The sequence below is a fragment of the Centropristis striata genome, chromosome 10 (genome assembly GCF_030273125.1).
Source record: "Centropristis striata isolate RG_2023a ecotype Rhode Island chromosome 10, C.striata_1.0, whole genome shotgun sequence".
Lineage (NCBI taxonomy): Eukaryota > Metazoa > Chordata > Actinopteri > Perciformes > Serranidae > Centropristis > Centropristis striata.
Window position 1 is genome coordinate 14,403,270 of NC_081526.1, and position 15,557 is coordinate 14,418,826.

At 39.5% G+C, this 15,557-nt stretch overlaps 1 protein-coding gene across 1 annotated transcript in view; it reads left to right on the forward strand.

The window, feature by feature from the left end:
- The first annotated feature begins 3,076 nt into the window (after positions 1–3,076).
- The window catches only part of mcf2lb (mcf.2 cell line derived transforming sequence-like b), a 37,538-nt gene continuing 25,057 nt past the window's right edge, over positions 3,077–15,557 (forward strand). The window contains exons 1-3 of the mRNA XM_059342749.1: positions 3,077–3,572; positions 11,409–11,492; positions 13,496–13,610. Coding sequence (XP_059198732.1) covers positions 3,077–3,572; positions 11,409–11,492; positions 13,496–13,610 — 695 coding nt within the window. The remainder of the gene's footprint in view (positions 3,573–11,408; positions 11,493–13,495; positions 13,611–15,557) is intronic.

A 15,557-nucleotide genomic window follows, 5' to 3' on the forward strand; every position in this document is an offset into this window, starting at 1 on the left:
CTGAGCTGTTTTTGTGTCTCTGTGTGTATAGAAGTTTGTGTCTGTGTGTGTGAGAGAGTGAGAGAGAGTGCGTGACTGTGCAACTTAAAACAGCCGCTTCAGTTTACAACATACAGACCTCGGCAGCTGCACTGACATTTTTCCGTAGCAGTAACAGATTCTTCAGCAAATGCAGAAATTGCAGCACACAGCATCTTCCCTCTTCCCAGCAGACGAGCTGGTGCAAAGGAGTGGGAACTGCTGATTAAAGCTGCTGACTTTTCAAGTTGGTGTCCTGTCAGGCAGCGCGTTGCCACTTTGGTTATTTTCCACTGCACGAAAAAAGGACTTTTGCAGGTCTCGCTAACACGCAGGAAAAAAAGCATGGTGAGGAAAGCTAAGAGGAGTGCTTCTCAATGGGATAGTGGGATGCCGATGGTCCCGCTTAAGCCACGTGAGTCAGGAGACGTATGGATGCTATTTTTTGTGTCTCCCTGCGTGGGTTGGCTGTTTGTGTATTTTACTCTATTTATAAAAATCTGACCTTGTGTCTGTATGTGTAAGCTATATTTCTATAGTGCTGACAGTGTGTGTGAAGTCCTTACCATTTCTTCAAACCTACACAGTCACCGATGCTTGATCAGGGTTATGTTTGTTCTGTCAGATATTTATGTTTGTTCTCTCCCTGGTTGAAGGTCACTGCATGTTCAAAGCTAATGCCCAGTACCTATAGATTGTTTAAGTGACGGCATATACTCTATGATCATATGTTTTGGCATTCATGGACTCCACATACAGTATGTGCATGCTTTCTTGCCTGCTTTGCTAGGCTGTATCTCTAGCTGTAGGGTTTTTGAGGGAAGGTTTTCATTTCTTCCTAGCTCTGGTTAAGTCATTAGCCATGAGGTAAATTCTTACAAGAGAGGAACTATGTTGTTGATCTAGCAGTTGTTTGGTTTTACAGGCTGAGGCCACAGATAAAGTACGAAGATCTGGTGGAAAAAAATATCTTTTCTTTTTATAGGTTTATGTTTAGTCAGAATATTTTTGTGGGCATAGTTGTAACATTGATCTGTTTTTCCATATGTGAGTGATTCTTAAAATGATCTCAGAAGGAGCGTGAATTGTTTCTAAAGCAACTTAACATATCTCCAAAAATGTTTAATTTAATTGTTGACTTATTTTCCTCATTGGATTGGATTGACACTCTAAGGTTACTGAATGTTGTACAGATTGCAAAGTGACAAAGTGGGATTTCGGGCTGTATAAACAACAACAACAAAAGACTTGACTTAAGGGCGGTTGGAAATTAGCACTAACCACCAGCCAAATGTTGGTATAATATGCAAATGGCAGCTAGATTTGCTTTTCTCACCAGTTCCCCCAAAACAATGGTAAGCTATCCAGTGGCTTGTTGGAATTCACCAGTGGCAGGTAAACAAAAAGGTACATTTCCAACCCAGACAAGGACAAGGGATACTGCCCGTACTCAAGAGATTTTCTGATTTAGCATTGAACTACTATAACCTTGTCTGACTCATGATGGAGAGTTTAAAAATGATGAAACTCAATGCAGAAGAATCAGAGATATCATATTTCTTGTCATGACTTGGCGTCTTCATTACCCACAATGCAACTTGACCACCAAAGGTCAGAGATTCAGGTGTGTTCCTAGTTTTCAGCCCCAACCAACACTGACTCAAATGACATCACTTGGGGTAATTTATCATGTCCGAGATGCTCCCTCTAGAGCCATAAATGCCTCATACAACTTCTGTGTTTATGCGTGTACTAAATAAGATTACAATTTCTTTTTTAAATTTTTATGGTAATTATCTTTTTCTGGCATTTTATGCTGACTTTAAATGTAAATTTATTTAATGTATTGACTCAACGTACTTGTGTTGTCTTCTGACTTGATCTTTGCTCGTGTTGTATGAACTCTCAGATTTACATCGCTTTGGATAAAAACGTCTGCTAAATGACATTGTAACATTTATACATCTTTGAGTTAGAGGAAAAGTATATTGGAGACACTTGTGTTCTAGTCGCTCGTTGGCTTTATGCGACTACACAGTGAATCAGTGTCTCTAAATTGACTCAGGCTGTGATAGTTTGACCCTATTGTTCGCTTTGAGCTGTGTGCACTTCTTTAACCTAATGGCTCTTGTGTTTATCCCTCAAGGTTTATGACACTGATAACCTCGTGCTTGCCCTTGGTCATAGAGCAAACACATGTTAAAAACAATGCCCCCAGCCCCCATAGATGCAAGCTTTCGAACCTATGCACACACACATGTAAGCCTACATATAAACACTGTTGATAATGGCTGAATTAGGAGACAGAATGATGTCTATTAGCTCGTCTTGACTGAAATATATCTCTTATACAGCTCATAGAAAAGGAATCTAAATTGCCACATTCTGTTAAGAAACAGTGTCTTTCTTTGAGAGGTCTCATTAGAATTAAGTCTTTCAGTAAGTTTGTAAGAATGGGCTCTTTTGTAAACAAGAATTGGGTCTTTGAATGGATACAGTCTGTGAATGGTTAAATGGGGATGCAGGCAGTGTTTGAATGGGCTGGTCAGAATGGAGGCTTTGTACTTTTGGTCCACATCTCCTGAGATAAGGCAGCCGAGGAGAGAGAGAGCCGTGTTGGCCTAGGTAAATGAGGACTGGGACCTGCTTATCACTGTGACACAACATGTTATGACATAACATAGCATGCATGACTTTTCCTGTTTCTGACTAGTCTTACAGAGTCATAACTGGATCTGTTTTTTGAGGTCAGACCATGTCGTTTATTTGCAGGTTGGAGGCATTGCTATTCAACCGGGAGGGGTCAGGTAATTGTCTTTTTTAGGGGAGGGAAAAAGGGTAGCTGGGTGAGCAGGGAGGGTGGAGTAGAGTGCTACACTGTAGCTTTTGTCTACAGGGAAGGTAACCTGAGGTTGCAATAGGAAGTCCCCACAGTTACTGAGTGACGTCCTGCAGGCTGTAGAGCACCTGCAGCCTGACAGAGCGCAAGAGTCTGGTGAAAGGTGGAGTCACAATGAGTGGGAAATTGTTACGGTGATACCTTTTTTTGCAAAGCTGCATGGAACAAGTGTTGCAGAAGAGGAGAAAAGAAGACGTAGACTTGGACGGCAGGATGGGAGGAGAGGAAGCAGCAGATTCAGGAGTCTTGATGGAGGAGGATGTGGAGTTAGACTCTGGGTTTTGCATGGAAGTGGACTCAGAGCTCAGTTTAGTTGGACAGGTGACTGCAGGTGAAGATCCAGATATAGAAGACTGGTTTATGATGACTGGACACACAGAAACCAGTAATGAGGAAAGAGATGGAAGTCCAGGAGGAGATGGAGGGAGTCAGACTTCAGAGGAAGGTGAGATTGAGGCTGACCCAGGGTCGATGGAGAATGAAACGGAGAGAGTAGAGACAGATGATAAAACTGAAGAGGTTGCGGAGGAAGAGATGGAGGCAGCGCTGGATGTGTGTCTGTGTCCAGTAGATGAGAGTGGGGGTCACGTACGGATCTCTCTGGAGGAGGTGGAAAGATACTACAGATTCTCTCGCTGCTGCCACTGGCTGTGTGGTAGGTGTCAGATGCTTTATCATTTTATTTCATCTTTTCTTGTTGATGCGTCACAAAATGATTCTTCCCTTGTTGCCACAGCCTTTCTTTCACCATAGTGTATTTTCAGCATTTGTTTTTATGGGTAGTTAGTCCTTTTATTAAATTATAGCCACAATTAGTTCTGTTATCTTGACATCACATCTTCTACCTGCCCTCTTCTGTTTGAGGTAAACTTCCCTCTACCTTTGCTCTCACTTGGGAAAACACAGCGTTTACTTTCTTTACTGTGCAGTTAATCAGCCGCTGTTTGTTTTATTTCCCCTATAAAATCTAAGTTGAAGAACAAAAACTTGTAAATCACAGATACACTGAGTCCACCTTCCATCATTTCTGCACTATATTTAAACAGAGCCATGGGTACATTTATTCATGTTGTTGTTGCTGGGTTTGGTCCATACTGTATCTTTTGGAGTGATTTTTAGTCATGCATTTCGATTTCTACAAATTGCCCTTTTTTGCCAATTTCTCTACAGTTTGTGTTCTTCTTCTGATCACAGACCACATCCTCATTTCTTTTGTGAGAAATTAAAGACCTTGCAGAGCAGCACAATTGTTGACCATCACCTTAATAATTGCCCCTTTTGCCCTCAATCTGAACCCTCTAACCCCTGATATTATATGCACTCATCCGTCACCGCTCAGCCCTATTTAGTGCTGTGCTTTGTTTATGTCACTCCCCCTCCATGACCATGACTGTAAGCCCCTTATTCCCACTTGCTGCCCTCCCCCATCTCTCTGTTTGTGGGTGTCCATTCCTTTTATCCCCCAACTCTAAACTGTCCAAAACCCAGAGTACAAAACATGATCAGAATCATTTCAGATTTCTTCTAAGAGGGCAGCTTAAAACAGGAAATAAACTTTGGGTAAAAGAGTTATTTCTAAATCATTAACAATCTAATGACCAGCTAATGGCCAGCTTATTTCATGGTTTATACATTTAGTTTTCTAGTCTGATGGTTTCGGGCTTGTGCTGTAGTCCTGTTAAATCTGTGCCAGTAGATACAGGCAGTCCAGGTGTTTGACTGTGACCCACTAACGTTTGACTCGTCACCCATAAACACGAGCGTGAGTGGACACTAATCTCCTTTATTAAGCCTTTTAAAGAACATTAGCGCCTCAACCAGCAGGTGGTCTGTGTGTGTGTGTTTATGTGTGTGTGTATGTAGGGAATGTTGGAATATTGTTTGTTCAGGGAGTGTGTTTTCTTATTAGCTAAAATACATTTTAATATAAAAATCATAGTTTGTATGGTAGGGATAGATATGATTTTCATTTGTCACTTTTATTGCAAAGTTCAAGCAGTGGAATTCTTTGGTGTCTTCTTGTTATGTACTGTGTAATACAATGCAGAAAAAAATCACCTTTCACAAATGCGTACTATACCTGAAATGTTCAGGGGTTTCCTGCATGGGGTCATGTGTGAATGAGATATTCAGGGAAATCTGTACCGCCAACTTCCCACCTCAAGACCCAGTAATGTTTCAGGGAAAATGCAGCTGTGTTTTGAAAAAAAGTAGTAATATATCTGAATCCACAACTTGTTTACGGTTTAGAATGAATGAAAATGCTTTCGCGTGAGTGGATAACTAACAAGCAATACAAGTTCCTTTGTTTGGAACTAGCTCTTTTTTCTAAAGAATGGCTGGAAACAGGACAGATTCAATAAGGGATCTCCTCTCAGTCCGCACGGAGGATGAAATTGATAGGCAGCTGTCTGGAACAGTTATAGATGCTGTCGTGTAAGACAAAAACATAAATTCTACGTAAGCATGGCATAAAGAGGCAGAGGACCCAAGTCGTCAGTAAAGTGAAAAGTTTACCTCTATTGCCATGAATATAGTTCATGTGTGAATAGTGAAATGAGTAAAATAAACACTAAAGTGGGATATACTTCCCTGTCTTTTATAACGTCCTTCTGACATCATCGATACTTGCTAATCAAAAAGATACTCGAGTGGTTTCACTGTCTGTTCTCTATTGTGAGAAATACAGTAGTATCTGAAACTGGCTCATTTTCTGTCTTTCTAATAGCCAGAGGGCCTGTTAAAGATTGTGTAATACCGTGTGAATGGTGAGTGGAAGTTTGGGAGGAAGTTATGAAAATAGTAGGAAGAAAAGAGGAGAAACAAAAAATGTAAGTGACCAAAAAGTGACTGAAACTCAAATCTAGTATTTTCCAGAAGGGGTTTTTTCAGTAACAGAATAGCCTCTTTCTGGAAACAAAGTGCAGCTATTGGCGAGCTGGGTGGGGGGTTGGTTTTGATATGTGTGGGAGTTGCTGGGGGCAAGGTGTGGTTGGCTGAGTAAGTGAGGCTGGGTCAAAAAGTGGAAACTGATGGAGGTTTCTGTCTGAACTTGATTCCTCGAGGAACCTGTGAGCGCCCTGCAGATGGCCAGGCAGTTGAAGCTTTGTGTCCTCAGGCAGCGTGTGGCCATTATTAACACGGTATTATGAGGTTGAAAACATCAAAGATCAGGTAATTTATCAACTTCCCTCACAAGGGATGCACACCCTTGCTCGAGGTTAAATTGGAGGAAAAGAAGAATAAAAACTGTCCATCTGTAGATATCAGTCAGTCAGTTGTCTCTAATCAATAACTGTTAACTTCAGATGTCATCAAAGAGGAAAAGGCTGACAAAGCATACCACATTCTCTATAGGTTTGGGAAGAATATAAGAAAAAAAATGGTTTTAAAGTCAGAAAATATTTCTGGAGACAAAAAAAAGATATAAGCTGGCACAGCCCATTAGACTGCACAATCAATAATGTTTGTCCAGCTACAGGTAGGCTTTTAATTTATAATGGATTAACTAGTGCAGCCTTTGCAGAAGAAGAAACAGATTGATTACTGACGAGGGTAATTGAATAGCACTTCAGGTCACGATGGGTTAACAGGGTACTAATTCAAGTTTTGAGGCTGCCAATTAATTATCAGCCTGTGTATGAGAGGCACAATTTACAACACATTGTATACATGTGTGTATGCGTGTCTCTGTGCGTGTATGTGTCTGTCTGTGTGTGTATGTGTCTGTCTGTGTGTGTCCACCTGGAGGTGATAGAAAACTGTAATCTGGGCGTCAACGTCAGAGGTCTCCTGCTGTCACACAAGATTTAAAACCACCTGTTTCACTGAACAGAAGCTGCAGAGAGGAAGCACCTGTGATGTCAGAAACTTGGAAAAGCTTCTGTGATGTCACTGAGCTTATAAACATAAAAAAAATCAGTTTTGGTTATATTGGATGTATGATTTCTGTTGTTTTTGTTCATGCACTTCTCACTGGTTTTATGTGGGCGGGGTTTGGCTGGGAAAAAGTTGATGTCGCACACTAATCGGGGGGAGGAGTGAAAGTAGACTTTTGCTCCGTTCCAAATGCATTTACTTTATCTTTTTACTTTCAGTCCTGCAGCTACCCTTAGAGATTGTGTGCTGTTGCATGCAGTATGCATATATTTGTTCCTTGAACAAACCTTTTGCTCATGTATGTTGTGCAAATGATTGTGGGTCGGGATAGCCAGTAAAACATGCTGGCTTGCATCAGCAAAATGCAACCAGATGTAGTACAACATCCTGGTATTTTTGGCATTTGACATACTATATATTGAGACATATTAAATATTTTCTGGCATACTAAATAGAATGGTAGTCCTCTAATCAGGAACTTAGCAGCTACTTATAAATAATAATTGAATATCATTTAGTTCCTGATTAGTTCGTTTGTTCCTTCTTAACTACTCAGTTTCCTATTTCCACTTCCTATTTTGGATGACATTTTTGCTTTTTTTTGCATAAATACTCGTATTATAAATCACTTTGGACAAAAACATCTGTCAATTTAATATCATGTAATTTAATATGATTATCATAGTTTTTAAGACAGGTTTGCAAGTAGGGAGAAAAGCAATCTAAAATCATATGGTATGTATGCAGAAATGTATTGGTCACATGCAAAAACACTGGTTTGGTCTTTTAAGTCCTCTGAGTAGTTAAATCCTTTGATTGATGTTGTTTTGACAGAGAAGCCACGGCACCAGCTGGTCTCAGAGGAAAAGGTTTATAGGAGGCAGGAGACTGAAAATGCCAGACCAAGAAGACACACTTGACTGAATCCTGCCTCAAACAGCATGTGTGTGAGTGTGTGTGAGTGAGAGAGATAGAAAGCAAGCAATGAGCGTCATTGTACTGACACCCTGAGGCCAAGTCACCTGATAGGTCCCACTGCCAAACAAAGAGTTAACTACAAAACTCCTTGGTTTGTTTAAACTGCAGTGAGAGGAGGGCTCAGAGTAAAACGGGCTGTGCCTGTAAAGAGACGGACTGTGTGCAGAATAAAGAAGGGAACGAGATCCGTAACGGTGATGGATATTTTTTGAGTCTCTGAGATGATTATAAAACAAGACTAGGTGGACTTGTCTTGGCCCGGCTCTGAGCCTGATGTCACAGGTATGGTGCTGTACAGGGAAAGTTGTTGTCGATAATGTGTCCTGTCAGTTTAGTTCTTGATATCCTCCAGATTTTATTTTATAATTTATAGATGTATTTATGATTATTATAAGACAAAACAAGAGAGGAGACAGACTTTACTTGTTTTCTTTTCACTTTAGGTAAACTGTAAACTTTTACTTTTGCCAGCATAACTGTGTTAATTCTTCTTGGCATGGTTTCAACAAGGTGCTGGGAACATTTCTCAGAGATTTTGGTCCCTATTTTTACGTTTTATTGGGCATTCGAGTACAGTGAAGTCATCATCATGTTCAAGAAACAGATACATTTGTGGTTTCTTACATGATTGGAAGTAGCCATTAGAAGATCAGTGCACTTCATAAAGGGATGGACATGGTCCGCAACAATAGTCAAGTGGGCTGTGGGGTTGAAAGTAGGGATCCAAGTCTTTGGTACCTTAAAGTTATTCAAATCAATCCAATATATATATGCTTATACTGAATAGCTCTGCTTTGCATTCGAACCAGTCTGCCTATTTTACTCTGACCTAATAAAATGGCCAGTGAGCATAGATCTCTTAAAGTCCTGAAGCCAAGAGCAATAGTCAGCTGATTTTATATTTAAGTAAAGGGACAGAAATGTCTTTGTAAGGCGAATATTTACATACAAACTTAAGTTACATACATATGTACAAACGTAATATTGTTTGATGCATAATAGTCATGAGCTTTACAAATAAAAAACTAAACCACTATTTTTGATCCAGACAGAAAGTCGCCTGGATAGAACTACTCTACAAATTTCCCAGCATGGGAATGACATGTTAATTCTGTATGATTTGCTTCAGGAAAACAGAACAAAGTCCACTATGACTAATGTAAACATTGCTCTCAACTGTCTACTGTCTAATATGTTTGCAGCCACGTTTACATAAGATGGTTTGTGACTGAGACACTCCCTCCTTGTAATCCTCCAGCTTTTCTGGTCCCTAGATGCCCCTCCTTTGTTGTCATCTCCATCATTTTCCACCTGTATTTTCTTGCCTCCAGCCTGTTTTAACTGAGGCATGCTGTCAAAATGACGCTCTGTGGATGCTAAAGAGGCAGCACAGGAGCTACAGCTCTGCAGCCCTGGGCATCCTGCTGGCCTGGAAGTGCTTTTATACAGAAAATGGAAATGTAATGAAGAGTTGAGGAAGCAACTGTTTAATGTTTTTTATGACCCTGAACTATATGTGGTCTTTTCGCTTTAATGACATAGACGCCTACAGGGCCCCATTTGGCTGGAACTATATATAAAATATGCACGTATCTTCAAACATCCACTTGGCAGATGTAGCTGAGTTACAGAGGAATTGTTTTTCAGGTTCTGATATTCAGGAAGACATCTTAAATCAAATGTTTGCACACCAAAATGCCCCGAGGATTGATACTGAAAATGACTTTACCTTACAGCAGCTTCACATGGCAGAATCTGACCACAATGTGCTGGATTACTGATATTTCCCTTAGGCCTCTCGCTATGAAGTCTTCATTAAAAGAAAAACATCACAGACGGCTGTTAGTTCAATGAGACAAGAAGCTGATGAAACAGCACAGACCTCAGATCATGTTTTTCTTCTGGGATATAAGAAGACGGGTTGATGGGTCTGTTGTGTTTGAGTATGTTGGGGGTGGCTGCATGAATCCAGTGAAATAAATGTGAATGTTTATTTACTTTTAAGCTTGAGTAACCTGCACAGACACCATAGATATAAACAAAGAAATGCAATAGTATTACAACACTCGAATAACTGCACTTGTGCCAGTTTTCCTGTATTGATCTGTTTTGTCCCTTGCTGCACAGCTCTCATATTCAACTTGAACTGTGGCCAACTTTCATCCAGCGAGGAATACTGAAAAGTTTCTTGAATACAAATCAATGCATAATGCTGCATATTGTAGGATGAGTGTTTATGTTTAATGCATAATCATGAGGCCTAGCAGCTGGCAGAGACAGCTGTTTTCAGCCTAACCTACTTCTCTTCCACATTTATTTTATCAAGTAATTTACCTATTTGTCTTACTGTTTTTTCATGTTTTCACATTTATATCATGCTATTTTGATTATTTAAAAGGAAATAGTGTGTCTTGTTTGACTACTAATGTGCCCCTTATGACCTGTGAGTTTCCGCTGCCTCCAGTTTGATCCCTGGTATAACCAGAATCTCCATCCCCTACTGGGATAATGAACCTTAAATCTGATTATTTTAATCCTTATGGAGGAAGTCTCTGGGGGATGGAGAGCTGCTGAAGGACCAATGCAGCCTGTTAATTTATTAATACTGTATGTTATCTACAACAGAACAGATCTGTGGTACATAACAGCAGTTTTACAGTGATCACAACTGCCATACTACTATGGTACTATGGTACTACTTCCATATATTTTCCAGAATATTCTTTAAAAACTCACAAGATTTGGCGGACTTTAAAAATGCACAATGAATGCAAAAAAATAATAAAATAAGATGCTTTGAGACTGGAAATGAAAATGTACAATGCTCTTTAAAAATAAGAGATTGTAGACGGACAGGTATGAATGTGAATGTGAGTATGAATTTTGGGTCCAATCCTGATTCCAAAAAGTTGTGAAAAATGTGATAAAAACAGAACTTAATGAGTTGTAAGTCCATTTCATTTTACATTCAATTGAATACAGTACAAACACAAGATATCCCATGCTTCTTTTTCAGTGTAAATATACACTGAATTCTGAATATGATGGATTCTGTTTTTTATGTTTTACACACCTTATTTGGATTCAGTGATTCAGTGACATGTCTAAATCTTCCCGTGTGTGTGTGTGTGTGTGTGTGTGTGTGTGTGTGTATTTTATTTTTTTGTTAAGCTTGTTGTCTTTTCTGCTTATTTGCAGTCTATAAATATAAAGGAAACTATACAAAAGCATCCATTTAAAAAGGGGAGAAGCATTATACTACGTTTTTGGGTTAGGGTTAAGTTGTCACTACTTCAGAAGGAATGACTTATTATTATTGTATTAGTTTATAGCGGTATTGTTTTTATAATTTGGAAACAAATTTACACCAATGATGTGGAAATGTTACTGCCACAGGTATATTTCTTGGGAAATGTCTGTTTTACCTTTAAATTCTACCTCTCTATAGTATATAAGGGATAGCAACTCTTTATATTCCCTATATTATTCGGTTATGTGTGGGAAAATTCCATTGAAACCAACCCACACATGCGTGATAATTAATCAGAACTGAGAAATTGATTTCAGGCTCCCTCCATACTAAACAACTTCAGCTCTGATGTCACTAAATTTTGCTTTTCTCCTTCTCCTCCAGATGACATCATGCAGCTGGACAGCAGTCCCCTCCGAGCTGCTGACATCACACCCGACCTCAAGAAGCAGTTTGCCTTCCTGTCAGGTGACACGTCTAAATCTTCCTCTGTGTGTGTGTGTGTGTGTGTCTGTGTGTCTGTGTGTCTGTGTGTCTGTGTGTCTCATCTGCTGCCTGTCAGTTTATTTCTTAATTAGCGCGCCACTAATCATCATGTCTTATCTCCGCCACCTGAGGAATCATTTATATTTAAACTACTGAACTTGATATTTGCATAGTTAATGTGAACTGTTTTCCCCCGGCAGTTATGATTTGCTATTCAAATGACGACTCCCTGCTTTTCCTCTTCGGTGTTTGTCAGGTTTTGGTCCAAATACCCACTGCCTGCTCACTACTGTTACATCATCTCTATTTCCCTTACTGCATCTGCATGTCCAGATTATCATAAAATTAATGTTTTGTCTCTTTTCACAACATTTGAAGCACCTTTCACAGATTCTGCCAGATATTTGTGACACCTATTATGTCTATCCCTGCAGCACTGTGAGAGCTTTGTGTGTGTCAGAGGTGACCTTGTGGCTGCACCAGAGTCGGGAACCATTTTGCAGACAAATATCTAAGCAGACGTTGAAACCATGACCATGCACTTGCTGTTGCTATAGCGATGAGAGAAGAAAAGGCAGACAGATTGATATTCCAGTCACATGCGCTGACAGAGCAGCTGTTTCACACAGGGAGCGAGGGTTTGTGTCTGTCTGTGTCTAAGTGTGTGAAAGAGGTAAGAGTGAATGTGATGTGTGACTACCAATCTTTGTGTACAAACATGCGTCACCTCTTTTTCTCCTTTTTTATTTCACTTTTCTATTGACTCCAAAATGTCTTTTCTTAAAGGGATGGATCAGATTTTTTAAAGTGGGGTTGTACTTATCCATAGTCAGTGTTTTACCTACAGTAGTTTGGAAAAGTTGCCATGAGAGCAAGAGGGCACAAGAGCAAAGCAATGTACTGCTGTGGAACTGGGGCAGCAGCTAAATGTATTTTAGCCACCTAAAAGAACCTCTATCTGATTTAGAATAACATTTTTGCCATATTTTAAATATTTCCATAACATAAAATTACTCTTGCCATCAGACACCCTTTTCCAATGGGGGACTTTTTAGCATAACTGCCCAATGGGGCAGTTATGCTCTCTTCAAAGCCGCAAGAGTCTTTTGATAAAGCAGCAATTTTATCCTGCAGAACATAGGAGTTGTTGGTCGACCGCTGCCTCAATTGTTTGTTTTGTTTGTGTTACTGTGTGACTCAAACAATTGTGTCAGCGTTTGGTGACTTTGAAAACAGCATATAACAACTTATACATTTAAACAGGGCTGTCTGACTTTAACTTGGGTAAAACTTATCACTTGGGTGTGATAAGATTGGGGCAAAATGGGTTAAATAATTTCATCATGTCACCTTATAATAAATATAACATTATTATTATTAATAATAATAATAATAATAATAATAACTATTATTATTATTATTGTTGTTGTTGTTGTTGTTAATATCAGTTTTGTCATTATTGTTGTTATTATTATTAACTATCAACTCCAGTGGGGCAACTTATTCTTCCCTTTTTCATAGATTAATACATTTCTTATTTCAAAATTGTAATTTTTTTAAAATAAGCAAATTATGTGTATTGGAAGAAAAATTAATGTATGTAAGCCTGGTTTGGTTGTAGGTTTTAAAATGGAAGTGTATGACACTGAATTATTTGTTATGATGGATGTTGCAGTTTCATTTTTACAGCCTCCGGTCATCTGCGATACAGCTTTAACATCAGTGCCCCCATGTGGCTACAGATTCCTCCTGCTCCATGCTTTCATCCTTTTAATCAACCTGTAATAAATGGAAAGACATTTTCCTTGTCAAACTGATCAACAGAACCCTCAACACAGAGGATAACAGCCTGAAAGTTATGGTTGTGCCACATATAATATACTGCCCTAAAACTATACAGATATGAATCATCCCCAAGAAGATATAAACAAATAATTCTTATGTAATTCTTGTATATTAATGTTCCTCTTTTTTCTATTTTATAGGAGGTAGAGGGGATAATGGCAGCCCCGTTATTGTGTTCCCAGAATTCCCTGCGTTTGGAGAGATCACAGACGGAGAGTTTCACAACGTGCTGACCTACCTGACCAGTGTCCCCAGGTAAAGTCACTGACTGACTCATCAAATCTGTGTCAAATCAAAATATGTGATTTTTGCATATGGTTTAACCATATTTACACCCTCTGTCTTACTTCTAGTATCAGTACTGATTTTCCCCTTCCTCATTTCCTATCCTTTCTTTCATTCCTTTAACACTTTTTTTAAACACTGCTAGCTCTCCTGATGTTACCAGAAACCTATTGTCCCTTTTTGATGCTGCACCACATCACATGGGTAGACATCATGCAATAAAGTCAGTGGTTTGAACTGCAAAAACATACATACATGGATGTAAGGAAGTAAGAGAGGCAATAGAGCCTTTGTGTATGAAGTCAGCCAGTAGGTGGCAGCGGATACTTAAACACAGTTTCACTTTATAAAGACGAAGGCTGCAGAGGATTTGTTCAAGAGATGAGACAGTCAATGTATTGCATAGATATCTGTAGGGGTAAAGTGATTCCTTTATTTATAACATGGCCAATTAATAATCCCGGGGCTTTATCTGTCCACTGCAGACTCTCCTGGTACACATGAATAGACCAGACGAGACATGAGGGGGAGGGGAATTGCACGAAACCATTCCTATCTCCAACTATTCCTCCAGAAAACCACCTTTAATTTTTTCTTCGATACTTTCCTTACAATTAATTCCTGCATTTTCTTGATTCAGCTCTGCCCCTGGCTGTCGCACCCTTCCTTCATCGTGCACAGACTGGCACAAAGTGCATAAAAATAGAAACCGCCACTATTCTTGAATCTGAATAATGCATACAGACAGCTGAGCACAGCCGTATCCTGCATTGACACAAGTGTGTGTGTGTGTGTGTGTGTGTGTGTGTGTGTGTGTGTGTGTGTGTGTGTGTGTGTGTGGTCACACAGGCATGAATCTGTAGGAAGACATACATGTGTTTGTGGGGAATACTTGTGTCACTTAGTTTTGAATATACATTTTGAATATACTGAAACTTTAATCACTTCTAGTCAATGATGAGTCAACTCAATGAGTCATATTGAATATGCAGCCTATTTCCTGACATTTTTAGTCAGGATTTAACTTTTCAAAATTTTCTTTTGTAACCTGTTTTATGCTAAAAACCAGCAAACAGGCAGATATAAATTCCATCCATCATGTTTAAATTCACCTCCTCCGTGGTCTGACTGTACATGTTTCCAGTCATCTGAGGAAGGGTCATCCACAGGGGTGAGGTGGCGTCGAGCCTCAAGCTGTTCTGAATACAGAAGCAGATGGCTGCAGCTACCTGAGGGACCGACTCCCCCGACGGGGCACACGTACTGCACAGCTCAGGGCAAATGTCCTACAACTGTGTATTGTGCCCTTGAACAGCTGCTGCTGGCCTGAAAGAAATGCCTTTGGATCAATATTAACGGAAGGCATCCTTTCTAGTGTTGATTCCATCATATCTTGCTTTAATGTTTATATGCTAAAAAGAAAATTGATATTAAGATATTGAAGCACATTCTGCACTCATGGCTTCTTCAATCTGTTTTTAATTTAATATACCAATGCTCCTATATTCAAGCAGTCACTTCCTTTCTTCTGCCTGGTATGACAGAAAGAGGGGAGGGGTGTGTTGCTACGTCTGCATATGCATTCATGCAGCAAATTTCCTCCATCACTGCATCGCCATTAGGCAGAGCTTTTTCACTACTAGCAGATTAACACTTTGTCCTCAGGAATCCAATTATTATTAGGACACTCATGCATGCACAGCAGCAACAGCACCGGGTGTTTTCTATGAATATTTGAAGTGAGCAGTTTATATTTTATGTGTACAATAATAAAAATACATGAAGGTGTACATTAAAAGACATTTCTATAAATGTGCCCAGTTTAGCCATCTTGACTGCAGTCCCTGGTCTGGTAAAGTGGCTACAGGAGACACAAAAAATACCTTAAAATTTGTATTAATTACTCTACATAGCAGA